General features: G+C 36.2%; 1 protein-coding gene across 1 annotated transcript in view; it reads right to left on the minus strand.

The window, feature by feature from the left end:
• LOC107597755 (uncharacterized) overlaps positions 1-13456 on the minus strand; it is a 70366-nt gene that overhangs the window by 48770 nt on the left and 8140 nt on the right. Inside the window, 4 exon segments of the mRNA XM_016288934.1 lie at positions 422-493; positions 600-980; positions 1497-1901; positions 8478-8526. Coding sequence (XP_016144420.1) covers positions 422-493; positions 600-980; positions 1497-1901; positions 8478-8526 — 907 coding nt within the window.

A 13456-nucleotide genomic window follows, 5' to 3' on the forward strand; every position in this document is an offset into this window, starting at 1 on the left:
GTCAAAAAGTGTTACTTTGTGCCCCGCTCTCCCCTACACTGATGTCTTAGGCTAGTTGCTAGGCTTAGATAGATAGATAGATAGATAGATAGATAGATAGATAGATAGATAGATAGATAGATAGATAGATAGATAGATAGATAGATAGATCTGTTTTATGAAATCAGTCTGAAAAGATATAGCACAGGCTTTCTCAAGTCAACCTAATGAGAAACTTCATGACTTCAAATGAGAAACTTCAAACTGGTCAAACACAGTAACAATCATGAGCTTCTTAAACTATTCATACACAACATAACTGGGTCATGTTGATGCAAGTTCATGCATAAAACAAGCTATTTTAAACTGTAATTTCTTTTTAGCTACAAGGATTGTGATTACCTTTAATAACCCTCATATATTAATTACTTTTAAAACTTACTCAATGTGATGCTGGATACAGTGATATTGTATGGACTTCCAGAGGAAACTACCTGTGAAATGGTGTTGATGTCTTATATATATATATATATAAAAACATGGAAAGGATATTAAGTTATGACTGAAATCATTTCAAAAATTTTGAAAGATTTTGTTAAAAAGTGGAAAAAGCACATTACCTGTGCAGTATCCTGAACACTGGATTTGTGGATTCACAAGTTCATAGACATAGTAATTTCCTGAACACGCTTTCACTCTGATGGGTTTTATCTTGTAATAACAGCAGTCACCCCAATAATAACCACAGACCTCTCTGATCACCACTCCATCCTCTATCTGAGGGTGAGGACCACTGAGCCACAGAGAATATTCTGTGTTACAGCTACTAACACAGGTCTCTGGCATCTGGATGTTCATTCCATAGTAGAAAAGCCGGTACCAGCCATTCCAGGAGAATCGTTCATCACAAACGTTAACGCCACTTTCATTGTTGGCTCTCCAGGGACGATCCAGAGACTCATAGTTGTAGCAGGGATCACTGCTGATGCTGCTGAAAGCAACTGTGATGGACAAAATAAATATACTGTATTTCAGTAAAATGCATTTACATATTAAATAAATATTGGTGGCATGTTGTGATGTGCCTTCAAACAGCTTTGGTGTAATTGGATAACAAAATGTATAATGTCATTATATACCAAAGTTACATTTTAAACTCTTTTCTCAAAATTAACTGTCACAAGGGTCATGCTTAGGTTGTATTACCCAAAGACTGAAACATTCTTTCATAGCATTCATTGCTCCGTTTGTTTGAGGAGCCCAGCATGAAAACTTAGGAGACTAGTTTTTAATAGTCTGTTTAAAAGGGACGTGATTATTTTTTCTGATCTAGAAGGGCTGAAAGGGTTGAAAGGGTGTTTGGGGAAAGCTGTTCGAAACCTGTAAATATTGTACTGATTCTATTTGAAATAGAAATTACACATTTTGTTAAATTAAGTGGAGCATTTGAAAGTAATACTAAATGTAAGCATGTAATTTACAAAAACATATTTTGTAAACAGATCCTAGAACTGCACCTGCACAGTACATTGGTGCGGGGATCGACAGATTTGGCTTGACGAGTTTATAGACGTAATAATCTGCTGGACAGGCTTTGACTTGGATGGAGGTTGATTTGTGTTCGCCACACTGGTTAGAACTTAAATGACTTCCCAAAACTTCACGGGTCACCACTCCATCCTCAAGTGTTGGATGAGAGCCACTGAGATACAGTCCAGTGTAACCACCACATCCCTTATGACTCACACACCACTCAGACATCTGAGCACTTTCTCCATTCAAATACAGCCGATCCCAGCCACTCCATTCAACAAGGGTGTCATCCTGTCCAGAGTACTGATACATGTTTTGTCGTATGTCTCTCCAGTATTCATCAATAGTGTTATAATTATGGCAGGGATCAGAGCTGGAAGTTGTAGGTTCTGTGAGAACAAAGACAATCACAAGAGCAAATATATTCTCTCTATAGAACATGTCTAATCACATCAACTTTCAAAAAGGCATAATGCAGTAACTAATGAGGTGTGCAAGCTGTATTGGGGAATGTTGCTTTTAAAAGTAATGTGTTACAATATTAAGTTACATGTTAAGTAACAAATTACATTATATTACTACTTCTGGAAAGTAACTCTTCAACTGACTCTACTCCAGAGTTAAACATAATACAGGAAACATAAATGCGGTAAACATTCCACCCGAATGCTAAGTGCAAATAGCAATAGATGCGATTAAAGCCTACAGCGATAGATTCTATTTACACCATGTAAAAATAGGAGAATTTTATTTGCAATAATAGTAATTACGTGCTATTTATACTACTTAGTGCAAATAGTGCCAGATATCTGCACCTCGCTATTGTAGTATATTATAAAACAGTATGCAATAATAACGTACTGAGTGTAAATAATAATTTTTATTAAAATTATTAAATGGATGCCAATTTGGGACAATAAAACCCTCCCTACACCCTCCCTCCCTAGGTTATTTGTCTTATGGTTTGTAATTTGCTTTTGAATTAAAAAAATAATAATAATAATTCTCATATCATTGTCATATTGCCCACCCGTCCCATATTCCACCATGAGAAAGGGATGGCAGCCTAATTAAATACATGTCTGTGTCATTAATGTTAATCAAACAACAAACAATGTTAAATAAATGTATATATGTTAAATAAACCTACTGTATTTGAAAAACGAGTGTATTTAATTTGTATCTCTATCGTATTATTTGTCTTACGGTTTGTGATTTGCGTGTATTTGTAATTTGCTTTAAAAAAAATAAAAATAAAAAACATTTTATGAAGTAACTTTGACGTCATGAATATCGATTATTTTCTTAGCACCCCCTTAGCCCCAGTAGAGAAAAAATTCTGTCGCCATGCCTGACTAAAACACAGCCTTAAAACTGTTATTTAATGGGTGTCTTTTACAATGTTGTCTAACCCTACCACACGGTGGTGGGCTGAGTAAGTGAAAATAGCCTCTGCCAACAAGACGGGCTATTTGCACTTAGTGTAAATAATAGACACTCCGGAATCTCGGATTGGCTGAGAGGAGTGCGATATTCAAATGATATTGGAACTCCAACCGTTTCACCGTTTGTATCACTCCACTTGCAGTATTTCTCACAGCGAGTGTCATGGCGGACGCCCAAATCCACTATAATTTTATAAATAATTCTGTTTTTGTGTCACGGAATGTAGTTTTTAGGTGAGAATGTACTTGTTTAGACTTTAAATATGTGGTTTGCTAATAAAGATAACAAAATCTAACAAAAAGATCTAACAAAAATTTGCTTCAAGGTTTTCGGAGCTCCAGGGCGTCAGCAGCCATTCGGCTCTCATGAACCCCCCGAGAGCAGCCTCACCTCGGCCAGATCTTCTGGAATTTGTCGCTTACTCTGATGTCTCTATAGTGATTAAACATGAGATATAATTCATTTTGGGTAAATATCACGGTCTTTGGTCTCATTAATCTATTATTTGTTCCAAAGCAAACAATTTTGGCTGAGGGCAAAATCTCATCACGTTATCCACTTTATTTTGCAATGTGGAAGTAAGCCGCTTTCTTTGAATGTGCGAGACTTCCGGTTCATTAACCGCTGTAGGGAAATAATGAGAATAACGAGAGAAAGTGCAGTAAACAGTAAAACTGTTTGCACTACAAACCCGTGTGTTTATAATTAAGACGGTTTTGCACAGCTAAAAATAGCTGGTAGCGAAATGACACCGGAAGCCAGACACATTCAATTTTCAAATAGCCCGCTCTTACAGGAAAAATATCAGAGCGCTGCCTTTATACTTTTGACTGAATTGCGTAGCAACTTTTTTGATGACTGTGTGTGTGTGTGTGTGTGTGTGTGTGTGTGTGTGTTCGACATTGTTCCGCCATTAGATGGCAACAAGGGACTGTTTTACACGTCAGCGGTAAATACTTTTATATGTAAACAAGTGATTTTTACTTTTAATAACCACTTGTAAAATGCAGTTAACAAATGCAGTGAGCAGCACTGTCATCGGAAATCACCCTTAACAGATGAATGGATAGTACGGCAAAGATATCGCTTTCTTCAGCGGACATTCAAACTAATGTTTTATTGTGAATATGAGATTGAGCTGAAGAATGAATGCTGTATCAGATGCAGGTAATCACAATCGCTCAGTCCATCTCTCTCTCAAAATACTCGACTTTACATAATACAGTGAGTTTTTAATACATTCATACAATAAGATTTCAATGAAGCAACTCACCGTTCCTTCGTTACTAGTTCTAAAGTGACATTCTCGAATTAGTAACGGAGGCTTGAGCTCAGCTGTTTACTGTCAAACTGAGATTTGAATCCGTGGCGGAAGGAATTAGTTCTGTACATAAATGCAGTTTCACACTCGTAGCCGTGCGAAATGGCTGTAAATCAGCACACTGTGATTACCTACGAATTGGGCCTGTTTTATGCTTTACCTTATTTATTTGTTTTATTTTAGACATCTTTTAATTATGGTGATGAAAAAGATTTGCCACGCTGGTGGAAACAACACGAGACCATGCTACCACGACTGTCAAGACCGGCTCGGATGGTGTTTAGTGTCCCCAGCAACAGCAGCAAGCATGCCTTCAGTGCAGCTGGAAGAGTTATAGAAAAAGGAGGACTGGCTTTAAAGTAGGGCTACCCCTGACCAGAGATGAATTACTTAAATTCTAAACCATGAGCCTTTAAAGGATTAGTTCGCTTTCAAATTAAAAATTCCTGATATTTTACTCACCCCCATGTCATCCAAGATGTTTATGTCTTTCTTTCTTCAGTCGAAAAGAAATTAAGGTTTTTGATGAAAACATTCCAGGATTATTCTCTTTATTGTGGACTTCAACGGCTACCAAACAGTTGAAGGTCAAAATTACAGTTTCAGTGCAGCTTCAAAGGGCTCTGCACGATACCAGACAAGGAATAAGGGTCTTATCTAACGAAACGGTTGGTCATTTTCTAAAAAAAAAAAAATGATATGCTTTATAAACAAAAATGCTCTGCTATGCGTGTCCATGACCACGTAATACGTAATTACGTTGAAAAGGTCACGCTTGACATAGGTGGAAGTTAGGTTTCAAAAGATTTAAACATCCAGGATACGCACACGAAGTGACCATTTTAAACGATAAACAAGACATTTGAATATGTGTCATTGAACATACAACAACTTTTGAACGGTCCTCCTTCTCCACATTTGTAAACACTGACTGAGTCGGTACTTCCGCCTACGTCAAGCGTGTCAACGTAATTACCTATTACGTAAAGTCATGGACGCGAATTACAGAGCAGTGCAAGGTGCGCATTTTTGTTTATAAAGCATATACTTTTTTTTTTTAGAAAATGACCGTTCGTTTCGCTAGATAAGACCCTTATTCCTCGTCTGGTATCGTGCAGAGCCCTTTGAAGCTGCACTGAAACTGTAATTTTGAGCTTCAACCGTTTGGTTGCCGTTGAAGTCCATTTTAAGGAGAATAATCTTGGAATGTTTTCATCAAAAACCTTAATTTCTTTTCGACTGAAGAAAGAAAGACGTAAACATCTTGGATGACATGGGGGTGAGAAAATTATCAGAAAATTTTAATTTTAAAGTGAACTAATCCTTTAATATTTAGGCTTGCGGCTATTCCACGTTCAAGCAAAGCCCCGGCAAAAGTTGGCTACTTACCATGAATGTGTCTGGGGGAAATGGTAAGGAGATATTTGAATTATTTATTAATAAAGTAGTGTTTTCTGAGTCAGTGTCGCAAAGATGAAGTTGACGATCCTGACTCGCCATCTCCTCACTGGAAGCAACGTTAAAGAGAATTGCATCTTTACGGATTACATCATAATAGTTTTTATTTTCGATTTGAATTATTTCAATATTATAGTTTTAAAGTATTAATTTAAAGCTTTCTATTGATATATTTATCATGTCTGTGAGGCAAGGATTCACTGAGTTTCGGTTAATTTTTGTGAAACGATCCTGTTCAAGACCAAGACGGCAGAAAAATGCAACCTATTAGTTTTCTTTATTTTACAAAAGCACAACGTTTTGTGGATGTTTGTGGATCTTTACAGTTCCAAATGATGTATTACTCTTATCTTTATGAGGAAAAATGACGGCGTTAAGTTGTTTCTGTTATTAAGAAAAAAATGCAAGTGATCGCGCCGGCGCCTCCATGTCCTACAAAGCACGCTTTAGCTTCCACTCTCCGCACAAACGCTTGGATTTTTAGGTTAAACGTTTAAACTAACAGTGTGATATGCGTGAAGTGTTTTATATCTATACATTTTATTTTAGGCAAGTCATGTTGATTTGAGAAGGCAAAATTGATCAAACGTGATCAACTTATTTGTCTGCCGCTGGCCGCTTGGTCGTTACTTTAAAAAAACAAAAACTTGAATTTAACAAACAAGAAATGTTCCAAACATATTTCTCAATTAACTTAATAAAGAAACGAAAAGAAATATAACCACTTTGCCATAAAAAAAACACAACTATTTTAATGGCTGCAACAGCAGCTGTTCAATGGGGAAGCGAGAGAGAGCAAAAAAGACACAGGCTCCAGTCGGACTCTGGCCGAGAATTCTGATAAGCTGTCGGACAATTTATATATTTTCTTTCAATTTCTTATGAAGTGTCAAAAGAAAAAACAATTATCTGGAAGAAGGGGGCCCAAATCTCTGTCTTGCACATCTCCATTAAAACTCTTCATGGCGCCCCTGATGAGACATATTTGGTCAGTTATACATTTAATTATGTGTAAAACACTCACCATTAACCAGCAGCAGTGACACACACACACATATTAGAAACCTCATTGTGACAAACTGATCTGTAAAAACATTATTAACAAGATGCAAGCAAAAGGTGTAACAAATCATAACTCTGATTTCAATCCATCAAAAGCAGACTAAAATAGCAATTATAGCTCAAAATGTGATGAAATGAAGAGAAATAACTTTACCTGAGGTCAAATGCTGCTGCAGACCTCTTCAGCAGCTGAATACAGTAATGATGAACTGCACAGTCTCACACACTTGTCAGTGCCTTTATTAATAACGGTGGGTGGATCATTACTGGAAACAGGAGTAATCTCTAAACAATACCTTGAAGAAAAGCTTCATTTCTTTTTATTTTGTGAGAGATTGTATCGATGCTTGCCATTTAATGGTTTCACTTCATTGTGCAGCTCTGTTGTGTACTGCCTGCTCTGATATTACAGTGAAAACAATAGTTAATGTGTGTTGACCTAAAATCAGATCATGTTCCTATTATCAGGAAGGATCAGCAAGATTCCCAGCAACAATATATGCAAGCAATAAGGTTCGAGAGGTTGGGCTATATTGTGAATAAGTCATGGCTGAAGGGCGTTGTTAGGCACGTTTTAAAATTAATAATATATTTAATAATATACAGTTTTATAACCGTTTAATAAAAATATATAATATTGTAAGAATCCACCCGCCAGCCCAAAAAGCGGAATCCAGCGGCCTGGTTGAAGGTTTAATGTGTATTCGGTCTTTTAATTGCGCTTCTGAATTTATCAGGATTTCATTAAATTTTTAGTCTAGCTCCGTGTTCAGTCTGACTCCAATTTCACGTGATCAGTTTTTAATTAGAAATATTGCTTAGAAATATTGCCTAAATTTAATGATCACATATATTAATTTAGATATTTGATTATTCCGGACTCAATACTTTCAATTATCCATTCACTGGGGACCTAATGTTTCTTTTAAGTCTCACGTTGGTCTTACGTGGGTCTTACGATCACAAATTCGCCAGTCTGATGTTAGTCAGAGGGTGTAGGTAGACTAATACCTGTTTTGCCTGCCGCCTACTGCTTGCTTATGACAAAAAGTGTAATTCACTTAGTCCTTTCCCATAACTAGTCATAATTATTTCAAGAAAAGTTCAGAATAAATCAAATATAACAATTTATTATTTGTCAGGTAAACTTGTATCATGCCAATTACATAATCAATTCAAAGATATCAAATCAATACAAGACATCAAATTCTCAAAGATAAATCTAAGAGCAAAGAATGCATACCTGACTTCAGGAAAATACATATTACAGAGTGTGTGGACACATTCCATACTATGGGCTTTCTGGCTACAGAATCGCAATGACTGATTTGCAACTTTCCCTTAAATACTACCAGAACAGAAACAAAGAAATCTTTAAATCAGTTGTAAAAACATAAAAGACCTTTTGTTTGTTAGTTTCTGTGATCCAGGGTCACACCCGGCTGGAAACATTCTCACAGACCCCTAAAGGGGGACACACACCCTCCTCAACACAACACAATTCTACAAAAGTTTTAAATCTTTCTCACAATATAAATTACTACTTTGAAATTGAAACCAATTTACCAATCGCACAAAAATAACAGGTTCACAAGATACACGATATGTGGGATATGCATATTCTTAATGAACTTTGAGTGAAACCTTTTGGAGGAAAAGAAGGAGAGGCAGAGAGGGCAGGGGGAGAAGGGGGTCGTAAATGAGCAAGAAGAGAGGTGTTGCTTGCTCTCTTTGAAGATTTCTTCTCCAGATAAGTTTTATTGTTTTATTGCATGGCGTCTGTTTTGTGTGAGTTCCTGAGTATTGGCTTCATGAAGAGTTAATTTCATAAGGAAATAATTTCACTCCTTTCAATATAATCATGAAATGCCCATGAGAAGGGTGCGACACTGGACATTTTCAAAATAAAGTTGTGACCAGATGTGAGAAAATAGTTTGAGAAGATGCATATTAACTGCAAAACACTTTTAAGAATGAAGGCAAAGAATTAAGCTGAAACTACCAGGAAGCCATTAGTCTTCAGTTCCACCATTTTCAAGAACTGCAACCTACCTGAAGTCTCCAGGAGGAAAAGATATCAAGTTCAGAGACACAGAGGGGGAAGAACTGCCTAATAATTATGCACATGTGAATACAAGGCATTTTCAGCCCTGATCAACAATTGCATATCATCTATAAATTATATACAGTCATAAAATCAACATCAGAGTATCAGCTTGCCTTTTATCTTATATCGCACTGTGTGTGTGTGAGTGTGTGTGTGTGTGTGTGTGTTTTTGTGACACATGAAGACATAAATGTGTATAATGACAAGGGTATGACATAGGTATTACAAGGAGAAGGTGACTTTTCAGGACATTACCCCATGTCCGCACTTTTCAAAACGCTTATAAATCACACAGAATGGAGTGTATTGAAAATCTGAAATAGCACAAAGTTTCCTGTGAGGGGTAGGTTTAGGGGTAGGGTTGGTGTAGGACAATAGCACATACAGTTTGTACAGTATAAAAGCCATTACGCCTATGGGATGTCCCCACTTTTCACAAAAACAAACCTGTGTGTGTGTGTGTGTGTGTGTGTGTGTGTGTGTAAAAAATTAATTGGTGTATCATATTACAATGACCTTGCTCAACAACATATGGCAACTGAATATAATACTACACCATAATATAGTCTTTATCAGTAGTTTGGCCGCTTAGGGACCACTAGTAGAATAATCACTACGTGTTTAAAACAATTACTTATTAAATTATGTAACATGAAACAAACATACTTGAAAACGTTATCTCACAAACGGATTCCATTCAGTAAGTCACAGAAAATATTTCAAGTGATTTTTGATGCAGCCTGATGCTACTTTCAGGATAGAGGACATACTGACATATGTTCAGCTTCTCTCTTAAAGTCAGTGCTTCTAAACATGCATTTCCAAGTACTTTAGTAAGATGCAGAAATATTCAGAGATTGTCAAAGGACTGCTTGGACATGATCTTATCAAAATAGTCTGACACTAAATGACTTACCCAGCCTTTCAATATCAGTTTCTCTTCACCTTCTTAAATTAAATTAAAACTAGAAAAAACGAGGATATTATATGAGGAATGACTGAACCTCACACATCTTACCTTATAAGAAAGACGTATTCAAACATTGCAGCAACATTCTGCAAATCCATTAGAAATGAAAATAGAATGATATTTCTCATTCCATTACAGTACCAACTTTAAGGAAAATATGCCAAACAATTCCATTAAATTGCCAATATGTCTCTTTCTTGCATTACTAAAAACAATAATTGATAACAAAAGGAAGACTATGAAGCTAGCTTGTTTACTCATCCAAATTCTTGCTGCATTATCTCCACATCATATGCTTAGATATACTGGATAATATTCCAGCTGTTTCTTTATAATGTTTTTAATTCTCTAATTAAATATTAAATCTAAATATGTTTTCTTGTAAATACTATTTTAATTGAAAATGAATGTAATTGTCTTTTTCCCCCTGTCTAAAACTAACCTCAGCTTTGCATCACTTTTTCATTCTGTTTGATCCAAGTACACAAATGTGTTTGATATCATTAATTAAAAAGATGGTTTAAATATTTGTTATTAAAGCACAACATCTAAAGTAAAATAAGATTAATGTAGTATATAGCAATTCACATAAATTATTAATTTGCTGAATCATTTATTTTTGGTGCTTGTAAATAAACAAACAAAGGCCACACAAAATTCTATTAAATATTTAGAAACCCACAACCAGTGTGGCCACATTCATTAACATAGTACAGGACAATATGCATGTAAAACGCTACACGTTTCTTGTGGAAAAATACTAAAAGATGGTCAGGACACTCATCAGAGGAACAAGTAACAGCATCAGAGAACCACACAGAGAAGAAGCCTCAGATACCTTCACTTGCTCTGGGACCCACTTATCTGTGAACAGGGAATATAATGCAATGAAATGTAACATATTCACAGCAGAAATCAACAGAAACCTTCATTTACAAATGATTAAAATAAGTAATATTCACCTGTGTTCCCTTCAGACAACATCAGAGGACCCATGGATATGGAAGCACTGTCATGGAAGTCCAGAGACCTGCGCTCTCTCCGCTGGTGCTCAGAGTTACAGTCCTAAAAGAGATGTGTAATAAATGTCACTGAAATATAATCACAGTTCACAGAACAATAGTCCACAAAGTGTCCAGCAGAGGGCAACCACAACAAGTATTTTACCAAACTTACATACTGACATTGAAGCATTTGTTTCAAGTTCTAACAATAAACCACCCTATGCAAATGTTTTGTTTGAAAGCAACCAAAGTTTTAATAATAAGCAAACACATCATAAATCCATCTTGTAACCATGCATTTGCTTTATCCTTCACTTTGCCAAGCTTAAAATAATTTATATTGTAGAGCTGTCAATGTGTGTTTTGCAGAAAATTATATGCACTGGGAAAAAAGAAGGATACATTTCTCTCCAAAATTGCCTGTAAGTTGTAAAAGTAAAGGCTACACACAATCCTTGGTGGCTTTCATTAGAAAGCTTACGCTGTATAAAGTAAATTATACACTTTGTAAAAGTTTAAGTAGCCTAATGCTTCTAAAAAAACTATCATTTTAATGCTACTATCTTAAATATTGCATAACATTACTACAACTCAATGGGTTCAATAAAAATATCTGAACATAACCCAATTACATTGACTTTTTTTACATAAGAAATGTATTTAATGTCTGAATTTTAAATGTATTAATTCATTAAAAGATAAAACAAAATCTGTTCTGCAAAAGAACAGATGAAACGTAAGATAAAGTAACATTGCCAATACACATACAGTACGGGAAAGTTATTTAGCATTGTATAGGTTGTACAGCGAGTATAAACTCAATTTATCTTAAAAAACGATGAGTCCTCAGTCTTTAAATAAAAACCGGTCTCGAGCTCTTCCCACCAAAACAATGCAGAAACGGTGTGAATTAATAGTTCCTTATGAGCCATTTCAGCACATTTAACAAAGTTAACCAATAAGCATAATTATCTCAACCAAAGTTCACACAGTTCTAGCACTCATATTGACATTAAATGTCTGCAGTCTGCCTATACTATAATAATATGTTTAAGAAATATACTTACAAGCGTTTTCGCTAGTTCGCAGTTCGCTAAAAACTGCGATCTGGGACGAATGCATTAGTTTATAAGCTTAGCACGCAAACGGTGAGCTATATTAATAGTTTAACTCGGCTACATGATAACTTGGTTATTCATATGCATAATAAAAATAAGCCAACAACGTTAACAAACGTGCACATGGACATTATAATTAACTCGATAATAAGAATCCAGTGTAACCTGCAACAAGACACTACAAACGTTCCTAAATGGCTTAACAGTTGAATATTGCCCCACTGTAGTTTAATCGATATTCCTTAAGTTAAAGGTGACCTATTATGCAAAAATCACTTTTATAAGGTGTTTGAACAGTTGTGTAGCTGCAGTGTGTGAAAACACTAAGGGTAAAAATCCACACACTCGTTTTTTTATAATCCCAATAAATCACAGACTCTCCAAATGAGCGATTCCAGATTTCTCCCTATAATGACATTATACTAGGGAAAGTCCCGCTCATTTGTGACGCTCTCTGCCCTATAAGCATAGACCCCACCCTGAGAGAGAAGCAGCAGTCCGCCATTGCTGTTTTCATGCTGTAGCTGCTGGAGATACACTGTCAGCACCAAAGAGGTGTTGTGTTTCGGGATGCACCAACGAACACAGGAGTCTCCATAGATCGCTGAGCACACGGTGGTTAAATTTCATTTACGAAGGAAATGTCCCGGGAAAAAACTGAAAAGTCCTATACGTTTGTGCTAATCATTTTATGCCGGACTGCCTCACAAACGAGGGTCAGTTCAGCTGGAGTTGTGCAAATATTGTTTCTGAAAGAGGGATCGATACCAACGCTTCGTGCGCGAACGTCAGCTCCAGACAAAGTAAGCATCAAGCGTCAAATTTTGTTTTCCAAAAGAGCTTCTTGGCTCTCTGTAAAGCTACCATTGTCTGTTTTCACTGATGCTGCCTTCACGTGCTACCAGAATGATTGTAAATAGGAATGTGGTAGTTAAAAATTGCATATGAAAGCAATGTGAAGTCGACCGCTTGAATTTGTCAAGCTCATAATGTGATAGCACGCGGAGGCACCATAAGACCAGCTATGTCGTTATTTTTATCACGCCGTGCTCCCCGTCTGTATAATTCATAAACACGCATTTACTGCACAGTACAATCAGATTGCATAATATTGTCCTGTTTTGCCGGAGCATGAGCTCTTGAAGCTCCGCCCTCTTCTGAAAAGAGAGGCGGGAGCACCAGCTCATTTGTATTTAAAGGGACAAACACAAAAACGGCACGTTTTTGCTCATACCCTAAAAGTGGCAATTTCAACAAGCTATAAATATTATCTGTGGGGTAATAAAACTAAAGGGGGACAAAAATACATAGTGTAGTTTTAACATCATTTATACATATTTAAATTGATCTACATTTAATTACAACTACATTTAAGATCAATTATTCAAAAATGTAATTACCACGAAATGTTTGTAAACTCACCATTGAGCAGCGATTGCTTGACAGAAGGCACAGGTG

This window comes from Sinocyclocheilus grahami, unplaced genomic scaffold, assembly GCF_001515645.1.
Source record: "Sinocyclocheilus grahami isolate Dianchi unplaced genomic scaffold, SAMN03320097.WGS_v1.1 scaffold236.1, whole genome shotgun sequence".
Classification (NCBI taxonomy): Eukaryota; Metazoa; Chordata; class Actinopteri; order Cypriniformes; family Cyprinidae; genus Sinocyclocheilus; species Sinocyclocheilus grahami.